General features: G+C 43.4%; 2 protein-coding genes across 2 annotated transcripts; both read right to left on the reverse strand.

The window, feature by feature from the left end:
- Positions 1-25: 25 nt before the first annotated feature.
- LOC143134471 (uncharacterized) lies at positions 26-7,046 on the reverse strand. The gene is made up of 3 exons (XM_076294879.1): positions 6,650-7,046; positions 5,515-6,297; positions 26-3,849 (listed from the first exon to the last, which is right to left on the reverse strand). The coding sequence occupies exons 1-3, from the start codon at positions 6,921-6,923 to the stop codon at positions 2,474-2,476; spliced, it is 2,433 nt and encodes an 810-aa protein (XP_076150994.1). The 5' UTR covers positions 6,924-7,046; the 3' UTR covers positions 26-2,473.
- A 387-nt stretch (positions 7,047-7,433) lies between these two features.
- LOC143134473 (GTPase IMAP family member 8-like) lies at positions 7,434-14,995 on the reverse strand. The gene is made up of 2 exons (XM_076294883.1): positions 14,875-14,995; positions 7,434-10,972 (listed from the first exon to the last, which is right to left on the reverse strand). Exons 1-2 carry the CDS (start codon positions 14,909-14,911, stop codon positions 8,661-8,663), a joined length of 2,349 nt encoding a protein of 782 aa, XP_076150998.1. The 5' UTR covers positions 14,912-14,995; the 3' UTR covers positions 7,434-8,660.
- Positions 14,996-18,859: the final 3,864 nt, after the last annotated feature.

Consider the following 18,859-nt stretch of genomic DNA (forward strand, 5'->3'; position numbering starts at 1 on the left):
GGGCAGAGATGAAAAGAGCAACATCAACACAAACAATGACTTTATTAAGACTTGACAAGGCAAATTACAGTATGATGGAACAGTCAATTCAGCCTTCTTGGCACTGTTAAATAAAAGAACATCTTTAAAGAGGTTTCCAGCCTGCTTCTTACAGCAGCTTGCCACAGTCATCTGTTACAGTCTCCTAGTGTCACTGACACAGAAGAGTACATTTAGAAATGTATAAACTTTACAGAACCTGGAAGTATTTACTGTGGTCATCCCAGATATGTTTTGTCCTTAAATTCAACTAGACACACAACTTTAATTCTCCCTCTAAAGAGACACACACACACACAAAACTTTAATTCTCCCTCCAAAGAGACAGACAGACACACACACACGCACCTTTACATCCTTTGCCAGGACATAAAATTGAAAATATTATCCCAATGACATAGGTATCTGATTGAATCAGAGGTATAAGTGGTGACAAACCTGGGTAAAGGCATTGGCATAACCCTGAGCCTGTGGTGCGAGCTGTGCGTGTGACCATCTGCGCAGCATTCAGTGGGTGCCACATGCCTCTACAAAGCATCAAGAGCACACTGACGGCGTGTGGACAACGAATGAGCAGAACCCTGCTCCAGGAGAAGCAACAACACTGACAGAACTTCACTGTTTTGTCAGCCTAGTGGGCTCTGTCCTTTTGTATATTCCATCCAGATGTTTTTGTCTGTGTAACAGGCAGCAACAGGCTATTCTGTATTCTTTGTTCCGTGTGCCGTGGTTGGAAGCAAAAATATGAGATACATATGCTGTTTCTCAAAGTCAAGGATCCTTGAGGATTCTTGCTTGGTAGAATTGAGTCCTTCCGAGTCAAATTCTTAAAAGACGAGGCAAGGCTTTTCTTAGCATTCAGATAACACATGGAACAAATGGAACAGACTAGCGAGTGTGCAGTCTCCTGCCCGCTTCTTTTTGAGAAACAATTAACGGCGCTGTCTTTCTCCCACATCAATAAATTAAATTATACATAATTTGCTAAAATAAATCACAGAGCAGCAACCATTAAGCAAAATCGTAAAGAGAAAAGAGTACTAATTAGCTCAAGATTGCCCTCATTGGAAACAGTTTAAATACCCTTCCTAAATGCCTTCTTTACACAATTACTGTGTGAATTCAAAGTTGTCAAACTGACCTGAGCCCAGATTTAATTTATGCTACTTTACATGGCGACGATAAGACAATGTTTACATTTAAATACATAGTGAACTGCCTTGTGTAGTACAAATTTTAAATCCTCCATAAATGTGCACACAGGTTGTGGTTATTCCAAGCACGCTGAGGATAGACTTGACGGACTAGATGGATGCTTGACATTGGAACAGTACTTTGGCGGGACTCGATGGCGTAACATCCTTCAAATAGCAGCCTTGAAGGATCCCACCTTGACTTTGAGAAACAGCCATAATCCTTGAATCATTGACTGAACGTCTTGAGATTCTACAAATGTCTTGTAAGTACCCTGTTTAGAAACGTCTATGTAATTCAACCAGTTAGTACAAGTTAGTTAGTATACAGTAAGTACCCAAACCCAGTGCATATCAGTGTTCTTGCTGTGTTCAATAAATGGCATAAGCACCAAGATTTACCAAGAAGCACCAACTCTTGTGATCTTACATCAATAAAACTGCTAATCTAATCAAGCAGCCTATTCAAACTATAACCACAAATAAACTAAGGAGACAATATGAACTCTCTCTTGTAGTGGCTGGAAAAATAAATTCACTTGCCAAGAACAGGGCTAATCGCTGACATACGTGCGTTCACTTTGTTTGCTGAAACACGTTCGAAAATCAAATACATCTAGGGATCACAGTGTGTATTTTCAGCGTGCACAGCTGGGTGCGCAGAAGACTGCCAAGGCCTTAAGTTGACTCAGAGAGTAGTAAGTCTCCTAAAAGAAGAGCTCATTGGCTTTATTCTGTTGGGAGAAGGAAGCCATAGGGCTTTTCTATTAGGTAAACGTACCACTTCCTCTGAGTTTCCTTACCCAGGTTTGTCACTTACCCATGTACTTAATAGACGGACATGCCCGGCCAGGCCACAGGTGCATGTGTTCCAAATGGATCATTTGCAGAATGCAACAATAACCACTGCAGACACCCCTAACAAACAACAAAATAAGGGCTGAATATGGGGTGGCTGACTGGACTCGGCCCCATCTCTGCAGGGTTGGTCCCAGGGGTATGCTCTTGCTTGACAGGGCACACTATACACCAGGTGTATGCCAGCCTGTTTCTCGTCGGAGAACACTATTCACCAGGCGTATGCCAGTTTGTTGCAGAACTGGGCACATTATTTACCAGGCGTATGCCAGCCTGTTTGTCGTCAGAGAACACTATTCACCAGGCGTATGCCAGTCTGTTGAAAAGTTTGGCATATCATTCACTCAGTGTATGCCTGTCTGTTTCTCTGCGGGGAACACTCTTCACCAGGCGTAAGCCAGCCTGTTTCCAGGCGGGGCACACTGGTGGCGGTTGCGTGCGCTGGAGGTGGCGAAGGCGAGTGAGCAGCTGGGGCAGCGGTAGGGCCTCTCCCCCGTGTGTGTGCGCTGGTGCCCCTTCAGGCTGCTCTTCTGGGTGAAGCGGCGCCCGCAGAGGGGGCAGCCGTAGGGACGTTCTCCCGTGTGGATGCGCTGGTGCCGGTCCAGGTGGCTCAGCCGGTCGAAGCTCTTGCCGCAGTGCGTGCACGGGAAGCGACGCTTGTCCCGAGGAGACGACAGCAATGACGGCGACACCTGATCAGTTGCCAGCGACGACGAGGGTGGGACTGATTGGTGGGTCGGGCTCCCCTCCAGGTCTCCGGCTGCTCTCACAACAAAGGTGTGCGTGTGTAGTGGTGACATAGCGTCCTGTTGAGCTGTGGCGCGTGTAGCGATGGAAGCCTCGGGATTGGCCAGCGAGTCCAAAAGCGGGTGTGTCAGGGGACAGGCTTCCTCTTCTTGCTTGATGTGTGCGGGACTTCCTGGGTCGGGCCAGGAGGGCGGTACTGATGGCAGGCCCAGCTGCATGGACACAACTGCCTCTGGCCCATTCGAATTTGCACAGTATGATTCAACCCCTCTATTTGCCCACATTTGGGGGTCACTCTCCTCTACTGCCCCAAACTCCAGTTCTGATACCCCAGACTCCTCCATCTGCCCCAGGTCTCCTATTCTGTACGCACACTCTACTGCCCCCTGGTGGATGCTCTGATCCTCCTCCTCCTCCTCCTCCTCCTCCTCCTCCCGCTCAGCCTTCAGCTCCAGCTGCAGCTCTCCAAACCCCACAGGCTCCTGAGTGTGTGTGAGCGCAGAGGTCGAGTCCTGAGTGTGTGTGAGCACAGAGGTCGAGTCCTGAGCGTGTGTGAGAGCAGAGGTAGTCGTAGTTGAGTCCTGGATGTGCGTCAGATGCTGCGTGTGAGCGCGGCGATGCAAGTTAGCCTCATGGTTAAGTAAGTCATTAACGTTAAGATCATCTGACTGGGTGAGGTGATGCGGGTCACCGTCCTGAGTGTGTGTGAGCTGCATCTCCGCCGCCCCTCTCGGCCTCTCGACCTGTCCCCCAAGTTGAGTCCTCCCGTGTGGCTGCTGCCGAGGCTTATGTGTCTCAACTCGGGCCGTCTCAGTGAGATGCGCGTCGCGTTCGTGGGTGTGTGTGAAAAGCATGTGGCTGTCTCCCGTGAGTGTGGCATCTGTGTTGTCCTCGGACTGTGTGGGCAGGTGTGTGCTGTTCTCCGCTGGGGTTGCGTACTGGGAGTCCCAGTCTTCCTCAGAAAGCCGGCGCTCCAGGACAGGAGTGCTGTCCGACACATCCACGGAGAAACCTACAGAGAAACAGCAATAGACATAACAACCAATCACTCACCAATCTTTCTGTTTCTATTCATACTACTGCAGAAGTATGGTGCTATTTTGAGAATGATAAGTGGTTTTAAGCCACTGATTAAGGATATGAACCAGTCTATTAGATTAGACTGATGAGTGAGTCTGAATGAGTGAATCTGAATGAGGCTATTAGATTAACAGCAGGAGGCTTTAAAGGTGCCATGTGTAAGAATTGAGGTAAGAATATCCAAAAAATGAGCTACACACATCAAAATAATGAGAAGAAATAAGGGTGATGATGTCATTAAAAAAATGACAAGGTATAGTGCTGCAGAGATATCAACCTGAATTAGCAGAACTAGCCACAGCCCGACAGGTGTCATAATACCAGTTTCGGCCATGGGAGACGGCATGCGGGCAACATAACCGCCAGCCAAACTGCAATACACGTTTCTTGGTTGTTACTCTAGGGTAGACCAACTCACTTTCTGGAGGTATACTGCCCCCATCTTTTATGGAATGTGGAGTATGAATTGATTTTTGGCAGACATTACACATGGCACCTTTAACGTATTAGATACTGTATATGTGTCAATAGCCAATGTAACACATAGACCATTCAACAAGTGAAGGTGAGCTGGACAGCAGCAATCAAGAATTTCATGAATACATGTGAATTCTCTGTGTAGATTAGAGCTCGACCCCTATGGGATTCTAAAGATCAATACAGATTGCGATATTTGAGGATTTCAAAAACCAATAAATAAATCGTCCAGTATTCATTCAACACAACGCAAAAATGTTCTTTAATATTTAAAAGTTCTGATCAAGGTGGGACATTTAAATAGGCCTAACTATCTAGTATCTGAAATAATTATTCTGAATAGCGTCAGGTCTTTGTTCTTAGATCTGTGATAAACACCACCATGTACTTTATGCTTTATGATGGGGTTTTTACCGTCAACAGCATTAAACAATGAAATATTTTGTGTGATTGGAAAGGACAATTGCAAAATGTAAGATAATGTCCATACTCTCATATGACTAGCAGCTTGAACACACTGCCTGCTGTTCAGCTCCGTTGCGTGTTGGTTTTCATTTCGGCACCCATGTTAACAGGTTACAGCAGCCACAGTGCCTCTGCCCTAACCACGTCCCAGACGCGGCTTCAACTGTGCTGCAACCACGACCCAGCTACAGAATAGAAGGAATGCCTACATGTATTTTTTCTGTTTCATGAGAGCGGTTCTGTGCAGAAATATATTGAGAAGAGCAGTTGATGATCATAATTTGGATTTTAAAGGGGAAGTGGAGGCTACATGTGTACTATAAAGGCGCAAAAATAGGATGACCACCAACCAGACTCTGAAAAGGAGGAAGTTGTGTCGAAAAGTGAGGATAAATTGACCAAAATGAGGACCCCCCACCCCCACAATTTCTGCTTATAGGCCAATTCCAATTTGTGGGGGGGGGGGGGGGGGGGGGGTGGGGGGGTTGCTTACCCCCACTGATACTGATAGATTAGAAAATAGCTTATATTTGCTGATAATATCAGCACACCGATTTATTAGTCGGGCTCTAGTGTAGGCCAGGGACACCCTGACCACACACTGGCATAAACACACACACGCTCACACACTGACCTTTCAACCTCTACAACTGACCTCTGTGTGTGCGCAGGTGCCCCTTCAGGCTGCTCTTCTGGGTGAAGCGGCGCCCGCAGACCGAGCAGCCGTAGGGACGTTCTCCCGTGTGAATGCGCCGGTGCCGGTCCAGATGGCTCAGCCGGTCGAAGCTCTTCTCACAGTACCCACACGGGAAGCGACGCTTGCCGCGTGCCCACGGCTGCTGCTGCAATGACCTCTGGGACCTCTGACTCCCCCGCGACCTGTAGTGACCCCACAGACCCCCCAGAAACCCCCTGACACCAGGGCCAGAGAGGACGCCCCTGGGCATCCCGGAAGTTTTCTCTGAGGGCAGCGCTGCCGGTGGAGGATGTGTGTGAGAGTGTGTGTTTGCTTGTGTGTTCAGGTGCGGGAGTGAGAGCATCTTGTGTGGCCACCATCTTCGCAGACGTGGTCTCTGATGAGGAGGAGCCGGCAGCACAGCCGTTGTGGTCGCCGTGGAGACGGACACCAGGAGGGCGTCGGTGCGAGTCTGAGGGGGTGAGGGGTCATCCATAGTACGCATGTTTGCATCGTCATTGTTAGTGTCCTCATCGGCTGGCCAGCTGTGACTACGTTCTTCACCTGTCACACGCTTGCTGTTCCCCATTGCTCCAGCTGCTGTGTTGTCACGAGTCCCCTGGTTTCCACGTTCATCCTCTCTCTCGACCTTCACCGTCACCCTGAATGAGGCGTTTTTCTCCTCCTCAGTCGGTCCTTCGCTATGGCACTCCATCTCAACACACTTGCTCTCCTCTACGCTCACACCTTTCCGCCCACAATCTGCAAGAGAAGAGAATAGTAGTCAGCATATATTAGCCTGAGTTCCTCATAAGACTTTCAATCAATTCCTGTGGCCTTGGGAGGGTCGAACACTGATCTCTGCACTGCACTATCTACAATGCTGCTAACTTGCAGCTTTCGTTTTTAATCACAGGTGTGTAACAACTAAACACAAAGTCCTCTCTCCTCACAAAATTAGACTTCAAATGCTTAGAGTAGACTGCTAAAAGAAAACTGTGCACTCGAAATAAAGTTATCCCGAGTCCGTGTTATGTTAGCAATACAGCAACCGAATAGGAGGAAAAGGTTATACTTTAAACAGGCGAACATATTGCACTGATGGCGAACTAACCTCGGTGGATGACAGGTTGATCGCGTACTTGGAAATCTACCGATCGCCCATTGATACATTCTCGCACAAGAGCTCTTCGTGTTGCACGCAGCTCGTTGGAAACAACTTCCAAATTTCTCTTCAAGGCTTCGATTTCGTTCTGTCGTTGGCACGTTTCTAAACGTAAAACGACGACGGCATCCTCAACCACTTTACTGATTTCGGCCACCGCTGCCTTAGCGAGGACGTCCATAATAGATGCTATTTGAGTCTGGTAAGTACCACAGTTTGACATTTTCCAAACGATTTTGCATGAATTTATATGTCTCTTAAATAGTTTCTCCCTTATTTCCCCAAGGATTATAGCCGTTTCAATATTTAGTTACAAAACAACATCCATAGTGACTTGCAACGGCGATTTAGCCTACCCCCGACGTGGACCAGTGATTTTAATGGAGGGGTTGTAAACACTGATTACTTCCGGGCAGAGACTGAATTGAAAGAAATGACTGCGTCTAAACCACTCTCTTACACCAAATAGGTTTGTATTAACACGCCCATAAACAATCTATTATGCATCTGATTAAGTGTTCTTAGATATGTGACAGAGAATAAAGCTTAGTTGGGATCTATTTGTTATTATCTAAGTCACGTGATACGGATGTGACGATAGGCATTTCACAGTAAAAGCAGCGTAAAACAAATCAAAATCAAAACTTCCAGTGAAAAGTGTAGGAACCCGTCACTTCCACACTCAACACTAAATCAGAAAACATAGAACAGAATACATGTAGAAAAACAATGCTCATTTGGATTCACAATTTATTTTAAAAGTTAGAAGTTTATTTTGATTACAGACAAATCTCAAATGTGTAATTATGGTGTAGCCTGTTGTATGAGTAGTTTATGAATACAGGCCACCGGAGATGAGGCTACAGTGCGGTTTGGCTATGCTGAATATGAATTTGAATGTGAACACACAGAACATTCTGGGATGCACTAGGCTACCTATTTCAGCTAGATGCATGCTACATACTAGTTCTGTATTGTATTTCCATGTATTGTAATGCATTGATTTTTTTAGGGAGGTGCATTGTAGCCGCCTTTGGCCTTTGGCCTAATGACACTGTAATTCCCATGTTAATCATAACTAGGCTAAAACCAATCAGATCCTATTTTTGTTGTAAAGGACAGAATGACATGGTAGATTTAGCATTATAAAAACGATTATGAGCATATTTTAATTCAATTAATGTAGGCTATGTCTACTACATACAGAAGAATCTACAATACATGACCACAAAATAACAAAGACGCAGTCTTTTTGAATTCAATTAATGTACAATCTACAATACATGACCACAACACTTGGCAAGGTCAAGGTCTTTTAATGAGTACCATTTCTCTTGTAATATGCTTCATTTATGCAATTTGGCTCCAAATGGCTTGTTTAGATGATGTCTCTCTGATGTGTACTGAACATGGACATGCCATCCCCGATGTGTCCCCAGCTCTGGTGTTGACTATAACATTTATAAAGAGACTCACCTTTCTATTTAGCCTGATAGAAACACATAAAGTATGCCAGTTTTGAGTTTACATACTGTATGTGAATAATGATGATGTAACATGCAATTTCATGATTAACCAGGTATTATGGAAGCTTTTAAAATATAGTGATATTTTTACAACTGAAAAACAATGGCATATATGTGCAATATGTGTTTATGTGTACAGTAGCACTGATTTACTTTAATTAGAGTCTACATATCTTACTTCTTAAATTCCAATAATAAAGAGACATTATGTCAAGAAAGTATGACTGCACTAAATGTTGTTCTACACTCTACCAATAACATGCAGTATAATATTGTAATATGAAGATGAATATTGTATTGTGATTTGAATGTTATTTATGTATACAATTTGTATATCACCATGTCCTCTCTTTACTGTTTTTGTATATTGTACATTGTCTTTGTATGTCCACAATGATAATGAAAACATTTGTGTTCATAATAGCATCACAAGACTACTGTATACTACACTTTGTAGCAGCAGTAAGCACTACCCCAACTGTCCCTGCTAAACCTGCTGCCCCTGTCCCAGTTGCCCCACCTGCACCACCTATTATGCCATTAGCTGCTAGCTTCATCATTATGGCATTTATAGCTACGCTGTCCAGGCCAACCGATAACATGAGATTAGCCAGTTGTGCTCCAAGTCCAACTTCAACTGCTGCAGGGGCCATGGCACCCATCACTAAGGGAGCCCCCATTGCCAACCCGGCTCCTGCCCCTAATATAAGGGAGGCTGCGATAAAAGGATGACTTTGGCACCATCTGTAAAAGTACTGGAACCTAGCAGATCTAGCCTCTGACAGCAGCTCAGCCACAGCCCTCTCTATCGCCAGTGAGAAACGGTTGGTGAAGTGCTGGTTCTCATTGCAAGCCAGAAGGCTGTCAACTATCTTCAGCAACTGGGACACCTGACTGTGGTCTTTTGTTTCCATGTTGTTGAAGGCCAGATAGCGACCATCAAACCTCTCTACAAGCTCCAGGAGTCTCGGTTCTTGTCTGATGAAGTCGTGGATTTGAGTTCCATCCAGCATGTCTGCATGAGTAAAGATGAGAATGATGTAGCGCCTGACGTCTTCCTGGAATAATTTCTCGATCAAGTCAATGCTACGGAAGTCTTCTTCAGTGGATCCTCCGACACGCACAGTTAGCAGTACTACATGGGGCCCAGGGCAGCAAAATGTAAGGCACCGAACAATCTCACGTTCCACAACTTCCTGGGAGAGTGATGTATCAAACAGGCCTGGCGTGTCAATCAAGGCCAGATCCCGCCCTTGCACAGTGGCATCCTTTCTCTGGCATTCTTCTGTCACAGAGGTCATGCTGAGCTCTGAGCGGAAATACTCTCCCCCCAGGATGGTGTTTCCTGTGGCACTTTTCCCCGTGCCCGTTCTGCCCACAAGTACCATTCGCAATGGCCTGGCAAGGTTGGCCAGATGCAGCATTCTCTGTCTGCGCAGATTCTCAACCATCTCCAGCAGCTGGTCCACTTGGCTTCCATCTTCAGGGTCTCTGTTGTTGATGGCTACAAAACGGTGACTGAACCTCTCTACCAGATCCTGGATGCTTTGACTGAAAATGAAATCTTCGATGGACTCTCCCCTCAACATGTCAGCATGGGTGAAGACAAGTATGGTGCAACTGGGCACTTCATTACTGAAGAGTTGCTGGATTGTGTCGACGGCCTGGCGTTCCTCTTCTGTGAAACGCCCCAGAGGAACGATCAGCAGGACTGCATGGGGACCTGGTGAACACAGCTCACGGCATGTCTGCACTTCCTGTTGAATAGCATCCTGGGATAGCACAGTGTTGGGGAAACCGGGTGTGTCCACCACCATCAGATTTCTGCCTCTTACAGTGTCACATACTCTTTCACATGCTTTGGTCAACAAGCTTCTACTCAGGTGCGAACGGAAATACTTCCCCCCCAGTATGGTGTTTCCTGTTGCACTTTTGCCTGCTCCTGTTCTGCCCACAAGTACCATTCGCAGTGGGCTATCATGGTTGGCATGTTGCTGCATTCTCTGAATGCGCAGATTCTCAACCATCTTCATCAGCTGATCCACTTGGATTCCATCTTCAGGGTCTCTGTTGTTGATGGCTACAAAGCGGTGACTGAACCTCTCTACCAGCTCCTGGATGCTTTGACTCTGTCTGGAAATGAAATCTTTGATGGACTTTCCCCTCAGCATGTCAGCATGGGTGAAGACAAGTATGGTGCAACTGGGTACTTCATTACTGAAGAGTTGCTGGATTGTGTCGACGGCCTGGCGTTCCTCTTCTGTGAAGCGCCCCAGAGGAACGATCAGCAGGACTGCATGGGGACCTGGTGAACACAGCTCACGACATCTCTGCACCTCCTGTTCAATGGCATCCTGGGATAGCACAGTGTTGAGGAAACCGGGTGTGTCCACCACCATCAGATTTCTGCCTCGCACAGTGGCACGCACTCTCTCACATACTCTGGTCACTAAGCTTGCACTGAGCTGTGAGCGGAAATGCTTTCTACCCAATATGGTGTTTCCTGTTGCACTTTTGCCTGCCCCTCTTCTGCCTACCAACACCAGTCTCAGTTCAGTGTCTGTTGATGTGGAGGAGTCAGACAACAGTGAAGTTCTCCCCATTCCTCTTCCTGGCTCCTGATTCTGGTCATTACATGGTGTCTGCTGGGCATGGTTGAGTTGAGAGACATTGGAGGATTGTGGATTTTTCTCAGCTGGGGTTTGAGTCCATCTTTGGTCCCTGGTTGTCTCACGTGGCCTCTCATCTGTAAGAAGAGATGAGAACATGAGCTAATACCATGAGGTCAAGTGTGAATACCATTTTCCTATTTAACCCATTCGCGCTGGATGCTGCATGACGCAACATTCTATCTGGATGCTGGATGCTGCATAGTGCAACGTTGAATCTCCCGCTGGATGCTGCGTAGCGCAGCATGCTTTTTATTTCATGTTTCTAGGTGCTACAGAGGCTTAGATATTACATTTTGGTAGACGTTGACAATTTTTAGTATGTTTTCAGAAAACCCTCAGGAAATAAGGTTATTTAGTCTAGAATGCCATAGGATTCTATAGGCATTTTTAGCAGGCATTTTAGGAGTAAATGGGTTAAAGTGAATGGGGTGCTGTGAAGCTTAAACTAATCTAGCAAGATAAACAGCCCACATGTCATTCTTGTCACATTGCTAGATTAAAAGGCAAAGAAACCTTCCAGAAAATGGTGAAATCTCACCCCTTGAATGACTCCCTCTGATATCCTCAAGCAGGACTATGTAAGTTTTGGGTTGAAATTGGTGAGCTATAACTACACTGACAAATCTGGGTATTTCTTACTTAAAATGTTTAGTTAGTATTACTCAGTTTTTGTCTTTTGTTGATTATGTTGATTTTGCCATTTGAGATTACTTGCCTAAAATTAGTGTAATTTAATGTTGAAGTGGAAAAGTAAACATGACCGTTTAAATCAAGTAAACTACTTGAATTGCTGAAGTTTTTCTACACTGTGAAGTTAGTTAGTTAACCTTACTTACCTGTTAGTTAACCTTAAAAAAACATGCAAACCGATTGCCTTGAAATTACAGATTAATCTGGAACAGGAATTGTAAATTGTGCAAACAAATGCTCACTTAGTGTAGTACACTAGAGTACCCTCACAAAATAATCAAGACTCTCCAAGGTACTCTGATGAAGGTACCTTATCCCTTTCAGGGGCTATGCACTTGACATCATGTTTCATCCTCTGTGAAGCTTCAGTCTGAGCCACTGGCATTATAATAGTAATGATAATAATAAGAGTTTGAAAGAAATCCTAAATGTTTAATGAAATAGATTTTTTTTATTAAATATACCAGCTGGCCTAACATTTTGACAAGACAAGTGTCTTGCTGACGCTGTCCCCAGGTTTGGGGTACTGTCGCTACTGCTTAATTATTAAACCTAGATTTAAGCCTATGTCTCACATATCTGTTTAACTTGGGCAGCCGTGGCCCACTGGTTAGCACTCTGGACTTGTAACCGGAGGGTTGCCAGTTCGAGCACCGACCAGTGGGCCGCGGCTGAAGTGCCCTTGAGCAAGGCACCTAACCCCTCACTGCTCCCCGATCGCTGTCGTTGTAGCAGGCAGCTCACTGCGCCGGGATTAGTGTGTGCTTCACCTCACTGTGTGTTCACTGTGCTGTTTGTGTTTCACTAATTCACCGATTGGGTTAAATGCAGAGACCAAATTTCCCTTCCCTCAAAAAAGTATATATACTTATACTATACTTAACTTCTCAGAAGTATGATACAATGCTGTGCCATTATCCCATTGAAAAGAAAAGTGATTCATACCATCTTTGCTATGCTTTCCTCGCTGTCTTCTTTCCATTTTCTCTAAGAGTGTGTGTGTGTTTTGAGAACAAGTAGGCTAATGGAAGAATAATTTGTTGCTGCTGCTAGTCGTATAACGACACATTCACAACCAACTGGGAAACTCAGAGAGGGTGGAGTAAAAGACAAACGAAACTTAACTCTTCCTTGGATATTTGTCAAATAAATTTTAAAGGGGCTGTGACACAACTAAGGGACTGTGGCAGGTGAATAGGAAAACGAGGGCGTGTCTATGGGCAGGGGATCTCCCACCCAGAGACATATGATCTGCCCCTTGACCTATCTATTGAAAACTGTGTCAATCAAGTTTAAGAGCGAACAATACACTCGGCATGGCTTTTTGCGCACACAATCAACAGTAGCATGTGTTGACACAAGTGTCAATCCGTGTTATTTGTTTTATTTTGAGTAGGCTAAGTGTTCAACATCATTGTTTAATATAGATTTAATTTCAATCATAGCCGTAATAATATTTAGATGTTTTTTTATGTCAGGGAGAGAACTCAGTTAGGGGTGGGGGGTTACATTGGCCTGTTTGGACAGGCCTGACCCCCTAAGGCCCGGCCATGACGCCAACACTGCTGTGTTGAATACAGGAACTCGAGAGGAAGTTAGGAAGAAATCCTAATTGTTTTACAAAGGAGGACTATCTAGTAATAATAATAGTAATACTGCTACTACTACTACTAGTAATAATAATACCTTTTCTGAACATTTTCTTGAATGCTTCTGTCAACTCCGACATCAAATTTTCAATATAATGAACACAGGCCTAAACAGAGGCACTCTGGCCAAAATAAACATTTTGTTTGTAAAAGGCTCTAACACACACAAAAAAATCTAGGATGTGAAGATGTGTGAAAATGTTTGAAACTGATGAAAACATACTGACACATCTGCAAAAGAAAACTTTTGTCTTAAAAGGTGAGGATGAAGATCAACTGGATCTGTTTTATTTATGTTAGGTTAGGCTACTTTATGCAATACATTTTATAACGTAGGCCTAATCTTTACTGACATTGGTCTGATGAGAAAGCCATCTGTAATCAGCACTCTTGGATTGGGTTTTCCGATTGTAGTCGAACAGGTTCTTCATCAAACACTGAATGGTGCATTTTGCCTGATAAGGGTAGGTAGATTCGAGACAAACAAAGTGATAAACAAAAGCAAAAGTAAAACATTGCTAAAAACCTGACCATCTCGACATCAGTAGGCTTGGGTGGAAGGAACATTTTCTGAAACTTGAACGCTCATTTTAATCAAAAACAATGCTTTATCTCCCTCTGCAGGCAGCTAGGCCTATGTTGTACACAGGAACTCGAGAAGAGTTTGGAAGAAATCCTAAATGTTTTACAAAAGAGGAATATCTAGAAAATGAAATAGATTATTTTATGACCGGCTATATCAGCTGGCTTAACATTTTGACATGTTTTTTAAAGTGTCTCGCTGATGCCGTCCCCATGTTTGTGTTTCTGTCGCGACTGCTTTATTAGCTAGGCCTAGATTTAACCCTAGATTTAAGCAACGTTTAACATCATAAAATATATGGTTCACTTTTTTTTTTTGCTTCATGTTTCATGACTTTTCCTCAATTGAAGGGTACAACAGAGTTAGCATGAAATTTGTACAATAATATGTTTTCAATGTCCTATACAAATATTTTGTACATTGATGTTCCTTGGGGTCAGTTTGACCCCAGCTGTATGAAACAGGATACATGAATATTTGACACATTATGGATATTATTATTTGAATAGTATGAGAACATACTGTTATTATCATTATTACATACACAAGTACTTATTACATATAAGTAATTTTGGCAGGACTGTATAAGTCAAAAGGGGAAGCAACAGCAAGCATTTGGGCTGCTGACACTGGATGGGCAATATTGCCAGCCAAGGTTCCAAGGTTCATAAAGGGGTGTGGGGGGGTGGGATTGTTTTGTAGGGCTTTTGGTGGTGGCTATTACACTCTTGTTAAGTACCTGTCACAGAAAAACTGGGTAACAATATGAATTATAATCATTTTCTGAGGGTTTATTTAGCTGGGGTCAAATTGACCCCAAGGATAAAGAGTGTCGGTAAGATTTGAGGATAACACAAGGGTTAAGCCAATGTGTTCCACATAGGCCTATCTGTTTATCTTCTTAGAAGTATAATACCGTGCCATTGAAAATGGGAAAAATCACAAACATATTCATAAGCCCCTTAAAATAGCCTTTTTAGCCTACATATATAAATAACATCGTTATTTCATTTAGCCTATGAGGACAGAGAAGAAATAATCAAATGATTCATACCGTCTTTGTTATGCCTTTCTCGCTGTCTTCTTTCCATTTTCTGTATGTCTGTTTTTTTTTTGAGAACAAGTAGGCCTATGCTAGTGTAGCACTGGAAGAAGCAGTCGTTTGTGTGGTGCTGGTCGTATAACGACTCATTCAAAAACAACTGGGAAACTCAAGAGAGGGTGGAGTAAAAGACAAACGAAACTTAACTTTTCCTGGGATATTTGTCAATTTTTTTTTAAAGGGGCTGTGACACAAATAAGGGACTGTGGCTATGGAGCTAAATTTGTCTCAATAATATTTGTATATGCGCAGAGTGGGATCCACAAATATTTCTTGATTTGCATGTGTGTTTTGTTATCTACAAATAAAAAAATCATATTTGTAACTCGTATATTGATTTTTACAAATAGCATTTGTAAATAAAATGCCATTTGTAAAACTGAAAATTTCATTTGTGAAATGTGATTCTGCATTTGTGGATAACCAGCACACGCATTCTTCGCTTTCCAAAGTTACGTGTTTTTGAGACGTTCTTCACATAGAAGTCACACAAATCCACACGTAAATAGGCCTACTTTAATTCACCGGCACACACAAATCGCAATCCAGTAGCCTAGATGGCGACATCCACAAATATTTCTTAACTTGCATTCGTGTTTTGACATCCACAAATAAAAAAATCATATTTGTAACTTGTAAATTGGTTTTCACAATTGTAGATGTGTATTTGTAAATGAAATGGCATTTGTAAAACTGAAAATTGCCTTTGTGAAATCTAATTTTGCATTTGTGGATCACCAGCACACACAGTTTTCGTTTTCGCATTTGTGGATCAGCATTTGTGGATCACGTATTTTTGAGACAACTTTGCGCAGAGAAGCCACCCAGATTCACAAGTAGCCTGCTGACACTTTCTAATCCAGTAGATGGCAGTGTTGTTCTATGGGACTCATAACCAAAGATTCTTTGCTCATAACAGCGAACCTAGTTCTTAAATCTAAGAAGTTATGCCTTTTACAACAAGCTTTTTGATGGAAAAGTGGTGTTTAATTTCCATAATCTTTGTTTAGTAAACGCATAAAACCGTTAGTTTGCAAGCGAAATCAAGAGTTACAATCTTTGAGTTTGTTTATTGTTACCTAGCAACCGAGGCTTTAAGTGTTAAAACCAAAGATTCTAGAACAGAGTTATGAACATCAGACGCTTGAGTGAAATCTCGACCTTATTAGTGGGTTTGATCCAGCAAGCCCACAGCATGGCTGAAAGCCATGCTGTGGGCTTGCGGAGCAAGCCCACTATTGTTCTTCTTAAGTTTTCTTATTAGTGGGTTTGATCCAGCAAGACCACAGCATGGCGAAGCCATGCTGTGGGCTTGCGGAGCAAGCCCACTATTGTTCTTCTTAAGTTTACTTTATTTATTAGTGGGTTTGATCCAGCAAGCCCACAGCATGGCTGAAAGCCATGCTGTGGGCTTGCGGAGCAAGCCCACTATTGTTCTTCTTAAGTTTTCTTATTATATCTTCTTTTTCACCCACTTTTTGGCCGAACTACTGCTCCTAGACCGTTTGAGCTATCGACGCGGTTCGAACTCCAAAAATTCAGGCCCGAACCGGTGTAACTTGCTTGTTGATTTCGTGTCGCTGGCACTTGTCGTTTTCGCGGTATTCCCGTTTTTCGGCGTTTTTGGGCCCCATTGAAATGAATGGCGGAATGTTCAAGGATTCTAATTCGATTGTGACATCACAGCTCTAATTGCTTAAGCTTGCACCTGGAAGAGTTCTAAGCCACCTGGCAGAGCTCTAATGGGCTGGGCTGGGCTGTCTGTGTATATGAAGGTGTGTGCATGTAACTTTTGACCCGTATGTCCGATTTTCATGAATGAGGTACCGTTGGAATCCTTGAATGAAGCCCAGTTCAATTCCTTGCCAGCACTAAGTGTAAAGGTAATGTAAAAAAAGATGAGAGAAGCGCTGTCTCATCTTTTTTTTAAAGCCAAACCATGTTGATACAGGTCATTAAAAAAAAATATATATATATTTTCCAAATCCATTCAGCCCAGTTCAATGCCTTGCCAGCACTAAGTGTAAAGGTCATGTAAAAAAAGAGGAGACAGCGCGAAGCGCTGTCTCCTCTTTTTTTTAAAGCCAAACCATGTTCATATAGGTCATTAAAAAAATAAATAAAGTATTTCACCAATGCATTCAGCCCAGTCCTATACCCAGCTAGCTCTATTTGAACTTAGTCATGTGTACAGTTGTATAGATTATTACATTGAGAAACACACTTACATATAGATATCATGCATATCCACGCAGCATTACTAATCAAGTTACTCATCGTTGCCCAGCAAGAAGTCTACAATCAATTCAATTGTCTTGCCACGATCTGTGGAGCTTACAGACAACGTTATATTACTATAGGTTCTGTATGCTATTTAAAGCCCACCTAACGCTGAGTCCCTTCTAGACGGTGTGTTGCAATGCATTCTGGGTGCTGTGCTGTGATTCGACGGCTCGTCACCTGACCCACCAAACAACAACTCTCTGGGATGTGGCAAATATCGCGTAAAAACCTTGTTGCCAGAACAACAGGGAAAAGGCAACAGGATAGCAGCAGGAAAGATACGCAGGATACCATAGATATATACACTAGATGTCGCCTTGACTACTGCTGTTCATTGGAACGAATGCGTCAATCGAGACGCCATCTTGATTCAGTGATCCACTCCTCTATAATACATTAGCGTCAATCTGGGCAATGATCTAGCGAAAATAAAATCACCATAAATCGTCAAAATCTCAAGCAATTATCTAGTTTTTTGGGTTGTTCCAACTGACAGGCATGTATTTATGGTTGAGTCTAGAGAAAACTAAGCTTAAGACGATAATAAAGATACATTTTACCCGTCTAGCCCCATAGACTCCCATTCATTCTGCACTAGCTAGCGGCGGCCTCTAGAGGAACAATGAGTAAACTGCAACCAGGTTCGATACAATGAAAGTAAACAGGCTCTTCATAGACAGGCTCTGGTTGAGGCCACATACCCCTCGTCTCGTTTACTCATGTAAGTTGTAATCTCACCAGAAGTTGCTGTAGATCTGTAGAACATTTACCTCTGCTACTACATAGGCTACGCCAGTCGTTACTTTTATAATCATGGGTCAGTGCCATGGGCAAACGAGATGTAGCTGAATTCATAAATGACAAAGCCATAAGAAAGGTGATTGTTTTACGTTTCAACAACAAAGAAGCCGATCTGCCATCATTGTGAGAAGTTCCCAAATTTGTCGCTAATCGCTAAAAAGGTTTTCTATCGCTGGGGGTGGCCAAACGTCGCTAAATAGGTAACACTGACAATACAGGAGAACTAGTTTAGCGCTTCAGATCCCTGTACAAAGATGGCGGCGGTGTTGACGCATGCTGAGAAGCAGAAGGCGACATCTAGTGTATATATCTATGGCAGGATACACACGGAATTTTGATGGACGTCCTTATCAGTCTATGGTCTAACTTATAAACGTGTCGGGTCAACGTCAACGATAAGTAAGTTAGGCTAACGTAAACGTTAGCTATTTGCTGTTGTCATATGCTAGTGCTATATGCTTTAGGCTACGTGATGGCCATTTATCACACTAATTTTAGGTACTACTTTTACGAGGTCTGTAGTTCTGTCAAAATGTATCTTATCGTTGAACAGACTACAAGGTTATCTTCCTTAGACTTCGTAGATGTAGTTACTACAATTTGGAAGCGAATTTCGAAGTGTAAATATGGTTTTAGTGTGTAAACAGACCAACCGCGATTTTGCAATGAAGTTAATGGAGCCTTTTATGTAGGGCTTCTAGGCTACTTTCACGAAGTCTGTAGTTCTGTCAAAATGTATCTTATCTATGAACAGACTACATGATTATCTTCCTTAGACTTCGTAGATGTAGTTACTACAATTTGGAAGCGAATTTCGAAGTGTAAATATGGTTTTAGTGTGTAAACAGACCAA

Source organism: Alosa pseudoharengus, unplaced genomic scaffold (genome assembly GCF_046254945.1).
Source record: "Alosa pseudoharengus isolate Yale_2024_CS ecotype anadromous, Long Island Sound unplaced genomic scaffold, YU_APseudo_1.1 YU_APseudo_1.1_scf_2, whole genome shotgun sequence".
NCBI classification, from domain to species: domain Eukaryota; kingdom Metazoa; phylum Chordata; class Actinopteri; order Clupeiformes; family Clupeidae; genus Alosa; species Alosa pseudoharengus.

Bases quoted from the DNA above. Each gene is read 5' to 3' on its own strand.
- LOC143134473 (XM_076294883.1), bottom strand. From the start codon at position 14,911: ATGGAAAGAAGACAGCGAGAAAGGCATAACAAAGACG. The intron at 10,973-14,874 runs GTATGAATCATT...CTCTTCTTACAG, and splicing joins AGAAAGGCATAACAAAGACG to ATGAGAGGCCACGTGAGACA.
- LOC143134471 (XM_076294879.1), bottom strand. From the start codon at position 6,923: ATGTCAAACTGTGGTACTTACCAGACTCAAATAGCATCTATTATGGAC. The intron at 6,298-6,649 runs GTTAGTTCGCCA...CTTCTCTTGCAG, and splicing joins TCAACCTGTCATCCACCGAG to ATTGTGGGCGGAAAGGTGTG. The intron at 3,850-5,514 runs GTCAGTTGTAGA...GTTTCTCTGTAG, and splicing joins GCACCTGCGCACACACAGAG to GTTTCTCCGTGGATGTGTCG.